The sequence below is a fragment of the Equus caballus genome, chromosome 27 (genome assembly GCF_041296265.1).
Source record: "Equus caballus isolate H_3958 breed thoroughbred chromosome 27, TB-T2T, whole genome shotgun sequence".
NCBI classification, from domain to species: domain Eukaryota; kingdom Metazoa; phylum Chordata; class Mammalia; order Perissodactyla; family Equidae; genus Equus; species Equus caballus.
In genome coordinates, this window is record NC_091710.1 from 49,661,537 (window position 1) to 49,676,881 (window position 15,345).

The 15,345-nt window shown below is 36.7% G+C and overlaps 1 protein-coding gene across 3 annotated transcripts in view; it reads left to right on the plus strand.

Moving 5' to 3' along the window:
• VEGFC (vascular endothelial growth factor C) overlaps positions 1-6,670 on the plus strand; it is a 115,344-nt gene extending 108,674 nt beyond the window's left edge. For all 3 annotated transcript variants that reach the window (XM_023630689.2, XM_023630691.2, XM_023630690.2), the window contains exons 5-7: positions 2,393-2,499; positions 2,811-3,144; positions 6,169-6,670. In XM_023630689.2, the coding sequence (XP_023486457.2) occupies positions 2,393-2,499; positions 2,811-3,144; positions 6,169-6,283 (556 nt within the window). In that variant the 3' untranslated portion in view covers positions 6,284-6,670. The remainder of the gene's footprint in view (positions 1-2,392; positions 2,500-2,810; positions 3,145-6,168) is intronic.
• The last annotated feature ends 8,675 nt before the right edge of the window (positions 6,671-15,345 follow it).

Consider the following 15,345-nt stretch of genomic DNA (forward strand, 5'->3'; position numbering starts at 1 on the left):
CAATGCTGAGGATAGGGATCAGAATGAACTTCTCTAAATATGTATTTTCTCATAAGTTTAACTCTGATAATCACATAAATGTTTTACATTTTCAAAAAAGAAAATTAAAAAGAAAAAAGCATATAGTATATTCAGGATAAAGCAAATATCTTAATATAATAAATATATTTATATTTAAGCAAATATAAATATTAAGACCACTAGAAACCAAGATTTTAATGGAAGTTATTAGTTTGAAGTCAAAGGAATAAATTTAAAACCCTAGTGATGTTAAATTAGGTTTGAAAATAGCACTATAAACTGATTTTTTTCCTAAAAATATGTACCGACATCTTTTGCTTAACATCAATAATCTATTTCCAAAAATATAAATTGCAAGCATGTTTTTTATTGTTTTAAATGGCAAGAATTATAAAGCATTGTTATGTAAAACCCAAATATAACTAATTTCCTACAAAATAAGACAGTAATACCTATAGAAAAGAAACATACTATCTTGATAGGATCTAAAATGCTCAAACGTTGTTTCCTTGATCATCCAGCAATTATTATGTTATTAACACACAGTTGCTTCACATGTGGTTACATGAACTGTTTGCATGCTGGCTGAGAAATTGTTGGCTTACAATATGGTACAGCAAATAACACACAGCAATCAAAAATAAAATAAATTCAAGAAAACTTCCCATAATAGACTTTTTTCCCCAAGCTAAAGGAGACAGGACCCGTGAAGAAGGTTAGGAAGGGCGGAGGGGGAGGGATAAAGCGCTCATTGCCCTTGGCAAATGCTGATGGTGTGGATGCAGGTTAAGGGTCAGTTTTAGGCGAGGTATCCCATTGTCAGGAAGGAATAGAGATTCTCTGTGTCTTGGAGCTGCCGTACAAACTGCTGGACGGGAAAGTTTCAATAAATCCTCAGAGGTGGTGGGCAAGCTAAAGGAAGGAATGGTTACAAAACACAGATGTGTTTATTCCTGTGTTCAAAAATTCCTTCCCATGGAGCCATGAGAGATATCAGTCTATTTTTCAGAGAAAGGTATATCATCGCATCATCACACTGAGTACCACTCTGTGAAACTTTTCTTAGCGATGCCCAAAGCACATGGCTTGTTTGTTTATACTTTGTGCGCTTTTTAAGATGTCTACGTGTGATTATGTTCTACCAGTGTGGAATGTAACTCAACACTCTTCCATCACGTAATGTTTTTTAGAATACTGTGTTAAGTGTTAAGTCTGTAAATAAATATTTCCCCTACACCAACATCTGCTGAAGAATGAGGTAGTGAGGGGTTTATATATACTCTGTAAGTTAGGATATTAAAATCCAAGAATCCTAATGGGTAAACATTAACTACGAGACGATCTGTGGGATACACTTGCATTTTCTACCTCTGCCCCCTGAAAAGGTCTAGAAGTAATGTGATGTGATGGCACTGAACACATCTAATCCAAAATGGTAGCCTCTAGACAAAGAGAATTAGGGCTCCTTGAAGGAATGGTTGATTCTAGATGTGGAGGAGAAAATGAGCAATGAGCTTGTGACATCTGTTCATCTCAGAGGGCAGAGAAGCTGTTAAACTAAAGGGCTCATGTCTTACAGGCACCAACACAAAGGGGTCCCAATTAGCCAACAGTGGGACAGTTGGAGCATCAAAGAAGCAATTGTTGTAGTTGATTGCAGCCCATATGTTCATAATTTTTATTAAAACAAATAAGATAGAAGGAAAGAAGAAAGGAAAAACCAGAACAACAATAAGAAACATGATCTTTGATACCTTTCTGGTGGAGTGTAGCGTGAGAATTTTGTATTAATGGACACTTTATAGTTATGGGCATCTGTGCTTCAGAAATAAGTCAGTAAAGGTACGTGTGTAAAGATATTTCCTGTAGAATTGTTTGAAAAGGCCAAAAATTGGAAGCTACTTTAATAGCTACCAATAGTAGATTAATAAAATAAATAATAGTACATCCATTTTATGGACTACTATGCAACCACTAAAAATAATGGAGTATAACTTTATGAAATGACACATAAAGATGTCTGTAAGATATTGATGAATGGAAAGAGGAAATTTCAGAGTAATATAAAAGACTTTAGCCCATTTTTGCACAAACTGAAATGATATATGATTATACAAATAAATGTATTTCCTTAAAAAGATAAAAGTTGGAGTGATCTAGGACAATACCACCAGGTCACCTCTGGGATTAGAATTTGGCGTCACCCTTGGACAGGAGTAGTTTGAGAGGGAATTTTCATATTTGATTTTGTATATTCTTACATCATCTTAAATCTTATTTGCAAGCATGTATTAGTACATGTGTAAGAAAAGAGATAACCCCTCCTATGTACCAGTGATACTATTGTCTAACCCGTCTGTCTCTCTCAAAGGTGCCAGGCTGCAAACAAGACCTGCCCCACCAATTACGTTTGGAACAATCGCCACTGCAGATGCCTGGCCCAGCAAGATTTTATTTTTTCCTCTAATGCTGGAGATGGTAAGCACAATCATGTTTCAAAGACTAAATGCCAAAGGTCTCTATTTTAATTAACAGGTATTTTAATATTAAAATCACATGTATCATATTCAGATCATCATACTTTGAAATAAGTCACAACAAAATAGGACATCTTCTGCTTCATGTTAGTATTATTTTGAACTTCTTTGGAAAGAAGCATACTCATGTTTGTCACAACCCTTTGATAAAAAACATAACAAGAAAGATGCTTTTAAATACTTTTAATTGTTTCACACCACACATAGAGCCAAGTAAGGTATAGTAATGATGTTACAACCGTGTTTGTCTAGACTCTACAGATGGATTCCATGACATCTGCGGACCCAACAAAGAGCTGGATGAAGAAACCTGTCAATGTGTCTGCAAAGGGGGCCTTCGGCCTTCCAGCTGTGGCCCCCACAAAGAACTAGACAGAAACTCATGCCAGTGTGTCTGTAAAAACAAACTTTTCCCCCACTCGTGTGGGGCCAACAGAGAATTTGATGAAAATACATGCCAATGCATATGTAAAAGAACCTGCCCAAGAAATCAACCCCTAAACCCTGGAAGATGTGCCTGTGAATGTACAGAAAATGCACAGAAATGCCTCTTAAAAGGAAAGAAGTTTCAACATCAAACATGCAGGTAAGAAATCTTCATAAATAAAGTTCATTTCTCCTACTGGAAATAGTTTTCTCAGCCAAAATAGCAATTGCTTGTTAGAATGAGACCAGTAAGTTCTGGCAGACAGATTCTGACATTTTTCAACCAATGCTAAACTTTCGTGAGACTGTATTTGCTCACAAAAAAAGCAGGACAGGACCCTGGGAACCAAAACCAGATCCAAGCTCAGAAAGGGCTCGAAATCCATGTCCCAGAGGCTAAGGAAGTGGTGCTCAACACGAGTTGGAGGACAGATGAATAGGACAGTCACGAGTGGAACATTTTCAAAATACACCCAGGCGGTGCATTCCTGCCCCCACCCAAAATTATGATGCCATCAGATGGAATGTAAGACAGTTATTCCAAGTGCGTAAAACTTTATGCAAACTTTACAAAGGATAGGATAGTGCCATTTACCATAGACTTGTATCTAGAAATGAAAATATTTAAGCTAAGTATTTAATGGAATTAGAGAAATAAGTTAATATGTGGTTACAGGTCACTCCAAGACTTATTCCTTAAACTTTCATTTTTCTCCCTTCTCCACCAAGGAAAACATAAGACTGTTGGACTCAAACACTTTCAGTGTTAATCCCCGAACTTCTTCCCCTATAATCTGAGAATAGAGTGGTCTACATTTTTTTTTTTTTTTTGAGGACGATTAGCCCTGAGCTAACTACTGCCAATCCTCCTCCTTTTGTTGACGCACTTACCCGCTGCGCCACTGGGCCAGCCCCTAAGGTGGCCAGACCTGTGCTTTTGACATTTCCTCCCACATTCCTTCAACATTGCTCCACCAGTCATGCCTTCTCTCTTCCATACCTTTACTGTCTCCAACTCTATTGTCCTTTCCCCTCAATTTATAAAAGTTCCCAAATTTCTTCTACGTTTTTAGCATCTTACTGTGATGCAGAGCGTACTTTAGCAACCAAGCTCTGTCCTTCTCTGCAAAGTTGCTCCAAGATCAGGCATTTGGGGTTTGTGTTCATCTCTTTCATCTCTCATTCAACCAACTGTCATGTGGTTTGTGCCCTAGAATTCTATGATAAATTTCTGTTTAAGGCATCAGGAGATCTTCAGTGCCAAACGCAATGGACAAGTTGGTCTTTATGTGACCTCTCCTTTCTGTAGCCTTTGTTTAAGCTCTCCTCTCTTTTTTTGGCCAAGAATGTGGTACCTTCCTGCTTGTCCTCTAGTTTTCAGACCTTTTGTTCTTCAACACCTTCGGTGGGTTCTCTTCTTCCATCCACTCTTTAAAGACAGTGATAATGCCTTTCCACAATGATGATGCCCATAACTTAAAACTTACATTTGTTTACAATTCCGTATCTGCATTAATGTTCTTCATTACTTTTTTCCTCAATAAATAGTGTCCTTCCTTTTGATTCTCAAGTGTTTTGTGCTCCCATTTTTATTTGTGTTTCTGGTGATGCATCCACACGAACGTTTTAGCTACTGCATAAAGAAACTTCAGCGAGTCTAGGTAGCTCAGTGATGACATTTTTTCTTCTGTTATCATTTCAGTATACCTTATAGGAATCCTTTGGTTTCCTCTTTAGAATATTTTTAGCAATAAAACTATATTTCAATTTTATTTGCGTACTCCTACTCTAGTTACCAAAAGGATGTTTCAAAAATGCAGAATATAGATAGTAAATTTTATTAAAGATCATTAAACCATTTTGTATAGTACGTCCTTCTGAGTGAATCTAGTATATATTGAAAAACCCGAAATTTTTATGTTTACATAAGACTAACCAGCCATCATATTTTTCTACAGAATTCTTATATTAAATCAGAAAGGTTTATATCATGGTATTTGTCCTAATGGCATACATTGTTTCATAAAGTTTCTATTTACTGAAACTCTCCCGTGGTTCATTTTTCTAGGTGTATAATTCCAGGTTTTATGTATATATTGAAGCAAAAAAGGGACAATTCAATAGTTTGAAAATATGTATACTCCTCATTTTCTCTTAATATTTATTCCAGTGGTGTGGTGGGCAAAGTATATATTCTTTGGTCCGCTGCCTTAATCAGCAGCTTTCATTAATCATTGAGAATTGTATCTTTTTAGTAAAGGAATACCAGTTGTCTTATAATAATGCATTTGTATTTAGAAGTAAAAAAAGTAACATTTTAACTAGATATGCTTTCTTTTCTAGAGCAAAAGAAATGAAGTTTCAAAATCACATTGGTAGATTTTCTGTAGTGCACTTTGATTTCCATGTCAGGTCATCTTGCATTTTTCCCTGTGCATCCATGCCCATCCCCACATGTTAGGCATATTCACTCCAAAAAGTTTTTCACAGATACCTCCCATTCATTGAAGCAACAGGGCTACTCATGTTATTGGCTGTCTGGTCATTTGTCCTTTCACCACTACTAGAAACTGGAAGCCTAGGCTAGGAGGAAAGGGACCCTCACAGTGAGTATTGTCGCTCTCCCGCCCTTCCCCTTGACTGTGTTGGTTTCACATGGAGCCCAGGTGGAAAAAGGAGAGTGAGTCACCATCAGGCAGCCAGCTTCTTGCCCAGCAGAGAAACAAGAGGGAGGGTGGGGCTCCTCTCTGAGGACCACACTCCTGCCAAAATGGCTGGGTTTAATCACTTCGAAGTCTGGGTTCCATACAAGTTTCAGCCTCTTGTGAATTCTCCCATGCTTACATGATCACACTAAATGGGCAGACCTTATTCACTTTCAAAATTTCTGTTTTATGTTACTTTCATCCACAAAGCGGAGAGCACTTCAAAAGAACTAAGGTTTACGACATCTCCTCCCATTTGTTACATCAGCAAGCAAGACTGTCTTTTAGGTTTTCCATGCCTCTTAAATTGTATAATTCTAAGCACAAACTTTAACAAGTTATAAACCTGAGAACAATTTTATGATAAAATGAGTAACTTTGTTCTAGTTTGAAATTTAGAAAGATGCAAAGATACGTTTGTAGCATCATGAATTCATCCCTTGGTCTTTAACAAAAATGTGTTCTCTTTGTTCTCCTAGTTGTTACAGAAGACCATGTACAAATCGACTGAAGCATTGTGAGCAGGGCCTTTCATTCAGTGAAGAAGTCTGTCGCTGTGTCCCTTCATACTGGAAAAGAACACATATGAACTAAGATCGTACTATGTTTCAGTTTGCCAATTTTCTATCATGGAAAACTGTGTTGCCACGTTAGAACTGTCTTTAAACAGAGAGACCTTTGTGGGACCATGGTAACAAAGGCAAAGTCAGTGTTTCCTGAACCATGTGGACAACTTTACAGAAACAGACTGGAGCTCATCTACAAAAGACCTCTTTCAAAGACTGGTTTTCTGCCAGTGGCCAAACAGCCGAGGTTTTCGTCTTGTGATTAAAAAAAATATATGATTATATAATTTATTTCCACTAAAAATATTGTTTCTGCATTCATTTTTATAGCAATAACAATTGGTAAAGCTCACTGTGATCAATATTTTTATATCATGTAAAATATGTTTAAAATAAAATGAAAATTGTATTATAAGCTAGTAAGTTCAGTCCATTACCATCTTATACTATAAGCAAAACTTGATATTATGAAAACATTCATCTCCCCCTGTCCTTTTTCTTTTTCTCTAACCAGATGTCAGATTTTGATTGCTATGAAAAAGCATGATCCTGTAAAAGAAAGGTTCAGACGGAGAACAGTTGCTACTACATTTTATTTAAATTCCTCTCAGTATATTTAATGGTTATAAACACTATAGTACAGGATACTTTTGAATTTATAACCAGATCGATTAGTATGAAACATATCACCTTGTGAGACATTCTGCTCAGCGTGCCCGTGGACGGAAGGTTATTGAGTGCACCAGGAGCATTCGACCCTTCTCTTGATATAACATCCCTCAGTGTATTAAAATGCCTTTAAAATATTTTACTCAAAAAGAATCTTTTCCAAATATTTGCCTTCTTCTGACCAGCTTGAAGTACTTTTTTATGAGGTTAAGTGCTCCTAATCCAGAACATATAAAATAAACTGGAAATAACATTTTAATGCTCATATATCTTAAAAAGGGAACATTTCAGTCACATAATTAAAGTACTTGTTTTATTTTTAAAAAGCCATCACACTCAGATAGCTTTCTCTCGGGACAAATATTTTGCCTCCATAAATACAACCAAATAAGAGTTTTCTTGTTGACAGAGAATTGATTATTTGCTAGTATAGCAAAGCTACTAGCAAATACATAAAAATAATTAGTCCTGAAAGGAGAAAAAAATTTTCTAGAGTTGTGTAATGTCTCTTAAGGCTTGAAAATTTAATATAACAAAATCAATTTAAAATGCTATAGATGACTATTCTGTGCAATACAAAATATTAGTTTCTATATGTTTTGCTATAAAATAACATTTTCTTCAAATATATTTAATTAGAAGATAGATACCCTAAAAATACCCTGAGTTTTTTTAATACTGACTTTTATAACAATGTCACATGCAACATTTATTGAATTCCAATTATGTGCTCTGCACAACTTTAACATCTAGTTCATAAAGTAAGATTTTTCATGTATTGGGGGGAAAAGGTATCTTCTGAAATTCTCTCATTATACATTTATGGACCATCTTCCTACTAGTAAGGATGCCTCTGAAGCCTTTTAGGCAGAAAATATATGCATTGTACATTCTATGTACCAGCTAAGTTCTAGGTAATTTCCAAACTTGAGAACAGCAAAATAAAAATAAATAAATAGAAGAAAAAAAAGTAAATTTGACAACAGCTATAGTTTTATCAAAATATCTCCAAGAGGGTAAATTCAGAGGTGATTACAAAAGGAAAGGTGGAATGAAAATAAATAAGATCTTTACACCTGCTGGAGAAGCACAATTCCTACTGCATAATGATCAGCATCTCTGAAATCCAGCTGAGATTCAATTTAATCATTGTTCATCGCCTTTGAGCTGTGAATGTAAGCAGACAAACCTTATGTAATCTGTTATGTTGATCTGGTAGATCAGTTTTAGTTTTGATACTTTTAAAATATATTAATCTTTTAGCTAAGTTAGGGAAAAAAATCTATTCTATGCTTCAAATGAGCCCCCAAGGCCATGTAAAGAACATTAGAACCTGATAGAACGACTGTTATAAATTATCATCTTGAAAAAAAATCCAAACTATGTGTTGACAATTAGTTTCTCAGGATATATGAGTGAGCCAAAAAAATCACTAGACCAAAAATTAAAGCCTGAAGCATGCCCGAAAAATAACATTTAATTTGTCCCTAGAGGTGCAGTAATTTTGATCAAAAGCAAGAGTAACATGGGCAAAGACAATACGTTGCCAAAGATACTTGCAAATGATTTTATGTGGACCATAAAAATCTTACTTCATTACACTAAAATAATTGAGATTTTTGTGGTGGCAGTTAAGAAGATGGACCAGAGATAAAGCTACATAATTATTTAGAAATTTAGCAAATATGATTCAGCAAAAATCTACAAACTACAATGAGAATGTTCGTAAACTCTGCAAGAGTGTTGAGATACCAATCCACTCAATCTAAAGGATAAAGATGAGAAAACACTGGAAGCTTGCAGCCACAGTTCACATATCCAAATCTTGGAAAGTTTATAAACAGAATTTTATGGCTAGAAACCTAACACTGTAAACTCAGTTTGAAAGACTCTAGGAAAAAAATATTTTGGTAAGCAAGGGAATAAGAATTAGCTTCCAGATTTTTGTTGTTGTTGTTTGCTTTTGGAAGTGGGTTTTAACTCTTGCTAACTGCTTGAGTTAAACAGATTCCATTATTAAAATTTCCAAAAATAAGCTTTGTACTGCATAGCCATGCTACTCAAAATGGAAAGTCGGCATTCACTGGCATACCCAGAGACCTCTTCTTTAAGAGAAGGAGAAAAGGTCACACACTGACCTCCCTGTAGTCTAGGCTTTCTCTGGGGCTACTGTGCTCTGGAAGAATTTTACCCAAGGAGTGAGAGAAAAGAAGCAGACACACAAGTGAGAGAGTTCATATTACAGCAGTTTTAGCAGATTGCCAAAGTTGATGAAACTCCTTACATGGTTAAGGTCCCATCTTCACCTACGTAGGAAATGCTGGGGTGAAGAGCCAGACAGAGGTCTCCTGGCCCACACTTTACCTACCTTACTACACTGTCCCCCAAGATCTGAGCTTTCATTAGCAGATTTTTCAAAGGATGCTTTTTTAGGGACATTACCTTTTGGACTGAAAATGAGAATGACATAAAAATAGGATTTCACTCCACTACAGTAGAAGAAGGAGTGTTAACGTGTTTGATTTTTATATAGATGAAATTCTAGGAAGTTATGAATAAATCCACTCATTGTGTCTTAAAAATGGGTATACTACTCCCAGAGAACTTTTTAAGGAAGTCGATAACACATACTTTATAAAGTATTAGTTTATCTGTTCATGTGCAAATTTTTGGTATATTGGATATTTTTTAGGTGGGGAATAACTATGTTACCTTGTGGAAGTGTAAATGGGCTTCAATAGTTTGAAAAATATTTTAAAACCAAAGTTTCACGTGCTCTTTTCTCTCTGTCCCATTGCTAACAACTCATTGCTTAAGAAAGCATTCTCTAATGGAAGGAGCACTGGATTGCGAATTATAAAGCAGGGTTTTAATCCTGACTTTTCTGCTGTGTCGCCTGAGCAAATCACCAAAACCCTCTGAGTCTCAGTTTCTTAATCTGTGAAAGGAGGGTGTTGAATTAAAAGTGTGTATAACCTCCCACCTCTGAAGTTACAAAGTTTGTTAGTAAACTAAACATGGAGGTGGGAAAAAGAGAAAGAACATTTCTAAGAACTTCAGGGAAGCCCCATTCTTGAGATTAGGGGCCCCATTAAGAGGAAATATTAATCTTTTAAAAATGTTTCATGTCAGAAATTACAAATGAAAAATCCATCTCCTTTATAATTCTACTTCTTAAATTCTAGCCAATTTCGACAGCTCAAAGCATTGAAATCATATCAAAGGTGGTCCCACATGGAATTTTGGAAAATTTATTTCAACTGCAGAAAAAGTAAATATCTTGAAAAATAAAACCAAGCAGCTTTCACAAGAAAGCAGACTTCTCGTGCACTGCTTCCAAACCTCAGTCCGATGCATACACACGGGCAAGGGCATTAAAGCAGAAACTGACTTCTAATGCTGTTACCGTCTGGAATTCTGATAGGATTGGATTAGATATTGCACCTGCCCCGTCAGGCTGTGGCATCTACGTTTGTAAGTACAGAGGGCAAAATACTCGACGCTGCCTGTGGACTTACCCACCAGGACTGATTATTTATCAGGCTTGATGAGACGTGACTGTCCACGCAGACAGCAATAACTGTCTTGATTTGACAGAAATGGTTGTGAGACACTATTAAAAACGTCTTTTACGTCCACTAAATAATGACTAGCTAGCTGGATAAGAAAGAATTCAAAATTGTCTCAATCAGAAATACTTAAGGTTACAAATAAAATTTATAGATACTTTTAAAAGGAGAAAAATATTCATTTGTATTCAACACACACTACGTTATATGACTTTATAGCAATATCAATAGTGTGTTGTTGAACGTGGAATTTTTTTATCATTTTAAGACAGCTGCACATATTCTTGATCTCTTTAAAAATTAATTTTCCTTATATTTAAATGTCTATATTTAAATCCAGTAGGAATTTTTTTGAGAATATTATTGCATCTCCAAAAATGTAACTATGTAGCTGACATGTTCGTTCAGAGTAAAACAACCACCTTTTCTTCAGTACAGTGTCTTATCTTTAAAAATTTGCCGTCGAGACTTCACAGAGCGCTTCCTAATGTGTAAGCAATGAGTCCTTTAACACGCCCCATTCTTTGTACTTCATATTTCCCTTCTGTGACAATTTGCTTTTTTCAAGGCACGACATTTTTCTCTTTATTCCCTCATCATCCTAAACAATGAACTTTAACCGCTGATTCTTTCTTTCCTTATTCCCATCCTCTGATATTTTTACTCCACAATATTGTTGGCAGTCGCTGCCCAATGATAGGCTATTACAGAAGGGAGAAAGCACAATGGCAATCAGATAAGATTCGGGTAAGTCAGATGAAATATTCCCAGCTCCCTCTGAATCTATCCCAGGTTTGGATTGACAGACTGATATCCATTTTAAGATAGTTTCTCTTAATTTTGGTGGTATTTCTGAAAGCCATGTTCATCACAGAGCACAGAGTAAATAAAGAATCATAGACTAGCATTTGAAATTGCTAACGAGAGGGAGATATAGGCAGGGAGAAAGGAAATGAAGAAAAGGTGAAATCAGGAAGAAAGGACAGGAAAAAAGACCGAGAAAGGGTCTGAAAGGGAAATAAGAAAAAATCAGGCACTTGAGAGTTTTAAGAAAAGAATGAAGATGTCTCATGAGCATCTGGGACAGGGACAGAGAAGGGTGGTGAATTCCTGAAATGCAGAGGAATGAATTCTCCATTTGGGAACAAGAATGGCAAAGGCAAAATTATGTTGTCTGTTGAGCAGTTCTGGAACTGGATTGTGGTATTTACTAAGTAAATGTGATAAATGCCATCATGGTTATTTGAAACTTTCAATGGTAAATGTCTGAAGTAAAACACTAAAAGATATTTGGCGTGCAACAACTTCAGTCTTCACTTGGGCACAGGGACACTGAATGCCGCATTATGGCGATCCCTCATGTAACAGTGAACTGCTTTTGAGAAGGTCATGGGGAAACAGAAGGAATTTCCTCATCTCTGGATTTAAAGCAGATGTTTTTGCGTATAACTTCAGATCACATGAGAATTTCATTGTGATGTTTTTGTTTTTCTAACAAGTCATAGGACTGGTTCGCCTTGTGTGTGAGAAGTTACAAACTCTGTTCTCCCTGTGGCATCTGGGTGGGTGGACGTGATTCAGCTTACAGGACATGTAGGAAGAGAAGTCTTACTTCATCTCTATCGTGTGGGTACACACATTCCCTGTGTTGTGGGGACTCCAAGACTTCAAAAGGATGAAGAGATATTAGAGGTTGCAGACTCCTCTTGAACCATCGAGTCTCTTCTCTGCCTCTGAGCAATTCCAGGAATTTGAGTTAGACCTAGAAGGGGTTTTGAGCAATTATAGAAGCCAACCTCTGGGGGCCGGGCCAGTGGCACAGCGGTTAAGTTCACACGTTCTGCTTCGGAGGCCCAGGGTTCACCGGTTTGGATCCCAGGTGCGGACATGGCACTGTTGTGGCAGGTGTTCCATGTATAAAGTAGAGGAAGATGGGCATAATGTTAGCTCAGGGCTAATCTTCCTCAAAAGAAAAAAAAAGAAGCCAACCTCTCATTTTTACAAATAAAGCATCTACAGCCTGGAACTGTTAATGGTTTCTCCTGAGACAGGCAGTGCAGCAGAGCCCATATGAAAACACAGGGCAAATAATCGTTAGTGTAATTTTCTTTTCATTTCTACAACGACAATCAACGTGTGTTCCACAAAGTCCTAGGCTGGGCACCAGACCTCCACTCCTCATTCGACCAGAGCAGCCCTGCTTTTATTTCTTTTATCTCAAGATATTGGGAGGAAAAAAGATTTTATTTTTTACAAAGGCCCTTTGCAAATTCACTTTTCAAATTACTGGTCTAAGATATGACGTTTACCTTATTGAATTACTTTTATAACCTCTTGCTTTCTGCCAGAGCCATCATCTCCCATAGACGCAGCCATGGCTGAGTTGCACCAAAATCCTGTAGCATTGAAGTGCCTCTCCTTGACCAGGGAACCAATGTGATGCTGACACCAAGCAAGGTCACCATACTGTCATCAGGAGAGGGAAAGCCTTCTTAACCCCATGCAAAGTGCCCCAGCACAAATAATGCTGAAATCAGAAAAGTTATGGTGAAACCTGTGTGGGTTTTAACTCAGGTACAGCCTTTGACCGAAAGCACAAACATAAGTCAACCTGAACTGGGCTGGAGCATCTCTGGGCTGGATTTGTAACCAGCCTCTCCCCTCCAGCCACGAGGTGTTATTCTCGGACCAAATTCATATGCCTTGATTCCCTCTTCCCTTACGAAGAGTTGCTTTACCAAGGACTTTGAATCTTCAAACAAATAGAAACCTCCCTCATGTAGAAATGCCTAATTTTTGTCAGAAGTTTGGTAAGAATTAAACTCATTTTTAAACACACTTTGTGTGATCTTAATCTGGTCAGCTTCCATAACAGAATGCTGCAGGCACAGGGGTTTAAACAACAGGACTTTATTTTTGCACACTTCTGGAGGCTGGAAATCCAAGATCAAGGTGCCTGCAGGGTTGGTTTCTGATGAAGCCTCTCTTCCTGCCTTGGAGACTGCCACCTTGTCCCCTTCTCACTGTGTCCTCACATAGTCTTTCCCCTCTGCACTTTTGGAGGGAACAAGATCTCTTGTGTCTCTTCTTCTTATAAGGATCAAAGCCCCACCCTTATGACCTCGTTTAACCTTAATTACCTCCTGAAAGGTCCTATCTCCACATACAGTCACTAAGGCTTCCGTGGATGAATTTGGAGGGAACACAGTTAAGCCCATAGCAGCCCCTCTTTAAGTGTGAATTTTAATTGGCAAGAAAGAGCCAGATATGAAGCAAACATTTTGAGATGAAAAAAAGTATTTATTTCAAGGCAGAGAAAGTATCTGGATAGTGTTGGATGCTGGTGTGAGACAAAAGGAAACCAGATCTGCAGAGAGAATAATGAATTCAAGCTACACTTGAAACCCCACCTGAGGGAGTTGGTTGAAATATATTAACTGAGTTGTAAGTAAAAATGATGAAATACCTATATGTATAAACTAGATTTGTCTCTCAACCTGAGTCCTAAATTTGTCTGCCTGTATCGTTGGTACATCAAATTGCCTCAAATTGTAATGAGCTTATATTAAACAACTGCCTGGCTGCTTTCGTACATTACCAATACAGCTATTAAGTTGGCAGAAGGGACCCTGAAGAAAGCTGTGGCAATCTATTAACTATTTTCCAAGCAAAAGATACAAGCTGGTGACCCCATTCGACACTGGCATTCTATCGTGACCAAAAATCAAAGCTAGAGTTCTTGATTTCAAAGAGAAATTTTTTAATTCTTTGATTGCTGGTTGTAAAATCGGCAAATATATTTATGTTTCGAATCATATTTGATCCATAACAAGCCCTCATTAAGGAATTTCTATAATCTTTGGTTGTTTCAAAAGCCAAATCCTCCTTATAACCAAGATTAAAGAGTCCAGAAATGCAGCCTCACAAATCGCAACAAAGTTCAGAGAGAGCAAAAACTTGAGAAAATCTCAATATGCAGCCAAGTACCAAATTTTAGAATCTCAATTTATCACCACTGGTGACTATAGAAAACAATGTTGTAATGCATTCTGGAATTCAATCACGCTTTTTGTCAAATTAGGTCATGAAACTTTGTACTTTAAATATATCAATCCCAACTCTTTGCCCTTTATATGTAAAAAGGCTCACAAAGATTGGAGGAGAGCTACGAAAGATCAAAGTAAATATTCTGAGAAGGGGGGGCAGTTTTAACTTAGAAAAAAACTTTTTTGTAAAAAATGCAGACAAAAAGATAAAGGAAATAAATGTGAAAAAATAATTTAAAAGCATCTGAATATTAATAACATTAGGTTGGAAATAAAGTTTATATTCAAATTACCACTTGATTAAGAATTACTCATATCATTTTGGTAGGAATTTCCTTCATTTTTAATAAAAAGCACTCTACTCATAAATCTTAGAAATTCAGTTTAAATCAACACTTGTCAAACATTAACAATAAGAAAATTCTTACTGCGTTTTTAAAATGCAACGTGGTCTGGAAAATGTCACTGAGCAATACATAATGTTCCCGTGATTCAAACTGAACAAAAGAGGCAACACTTTCTCCTTATATATAACTTGCCTATAAGATTAGAAGTAACTACTACACAGCTGTTGGAGAAAAAAGATACCATAACTCAGAAATAGCTATGTCGGGAATTCTCATCCATTTCTAGCGGATTTGAATTTAACTTCTCACTCTTTCCCTCCTCAAGAGAAATTAAATTTATAGAGATCTACTGAAATCTGGAGTACCTTTTCTAAAAGATGAACAACAGAAGGTTCGGTCAAAGTGGTTCAAAGCATAGTTTGTGAAAGAGGGTTAAAGGTTAAAGAGTAGAATTGTGAA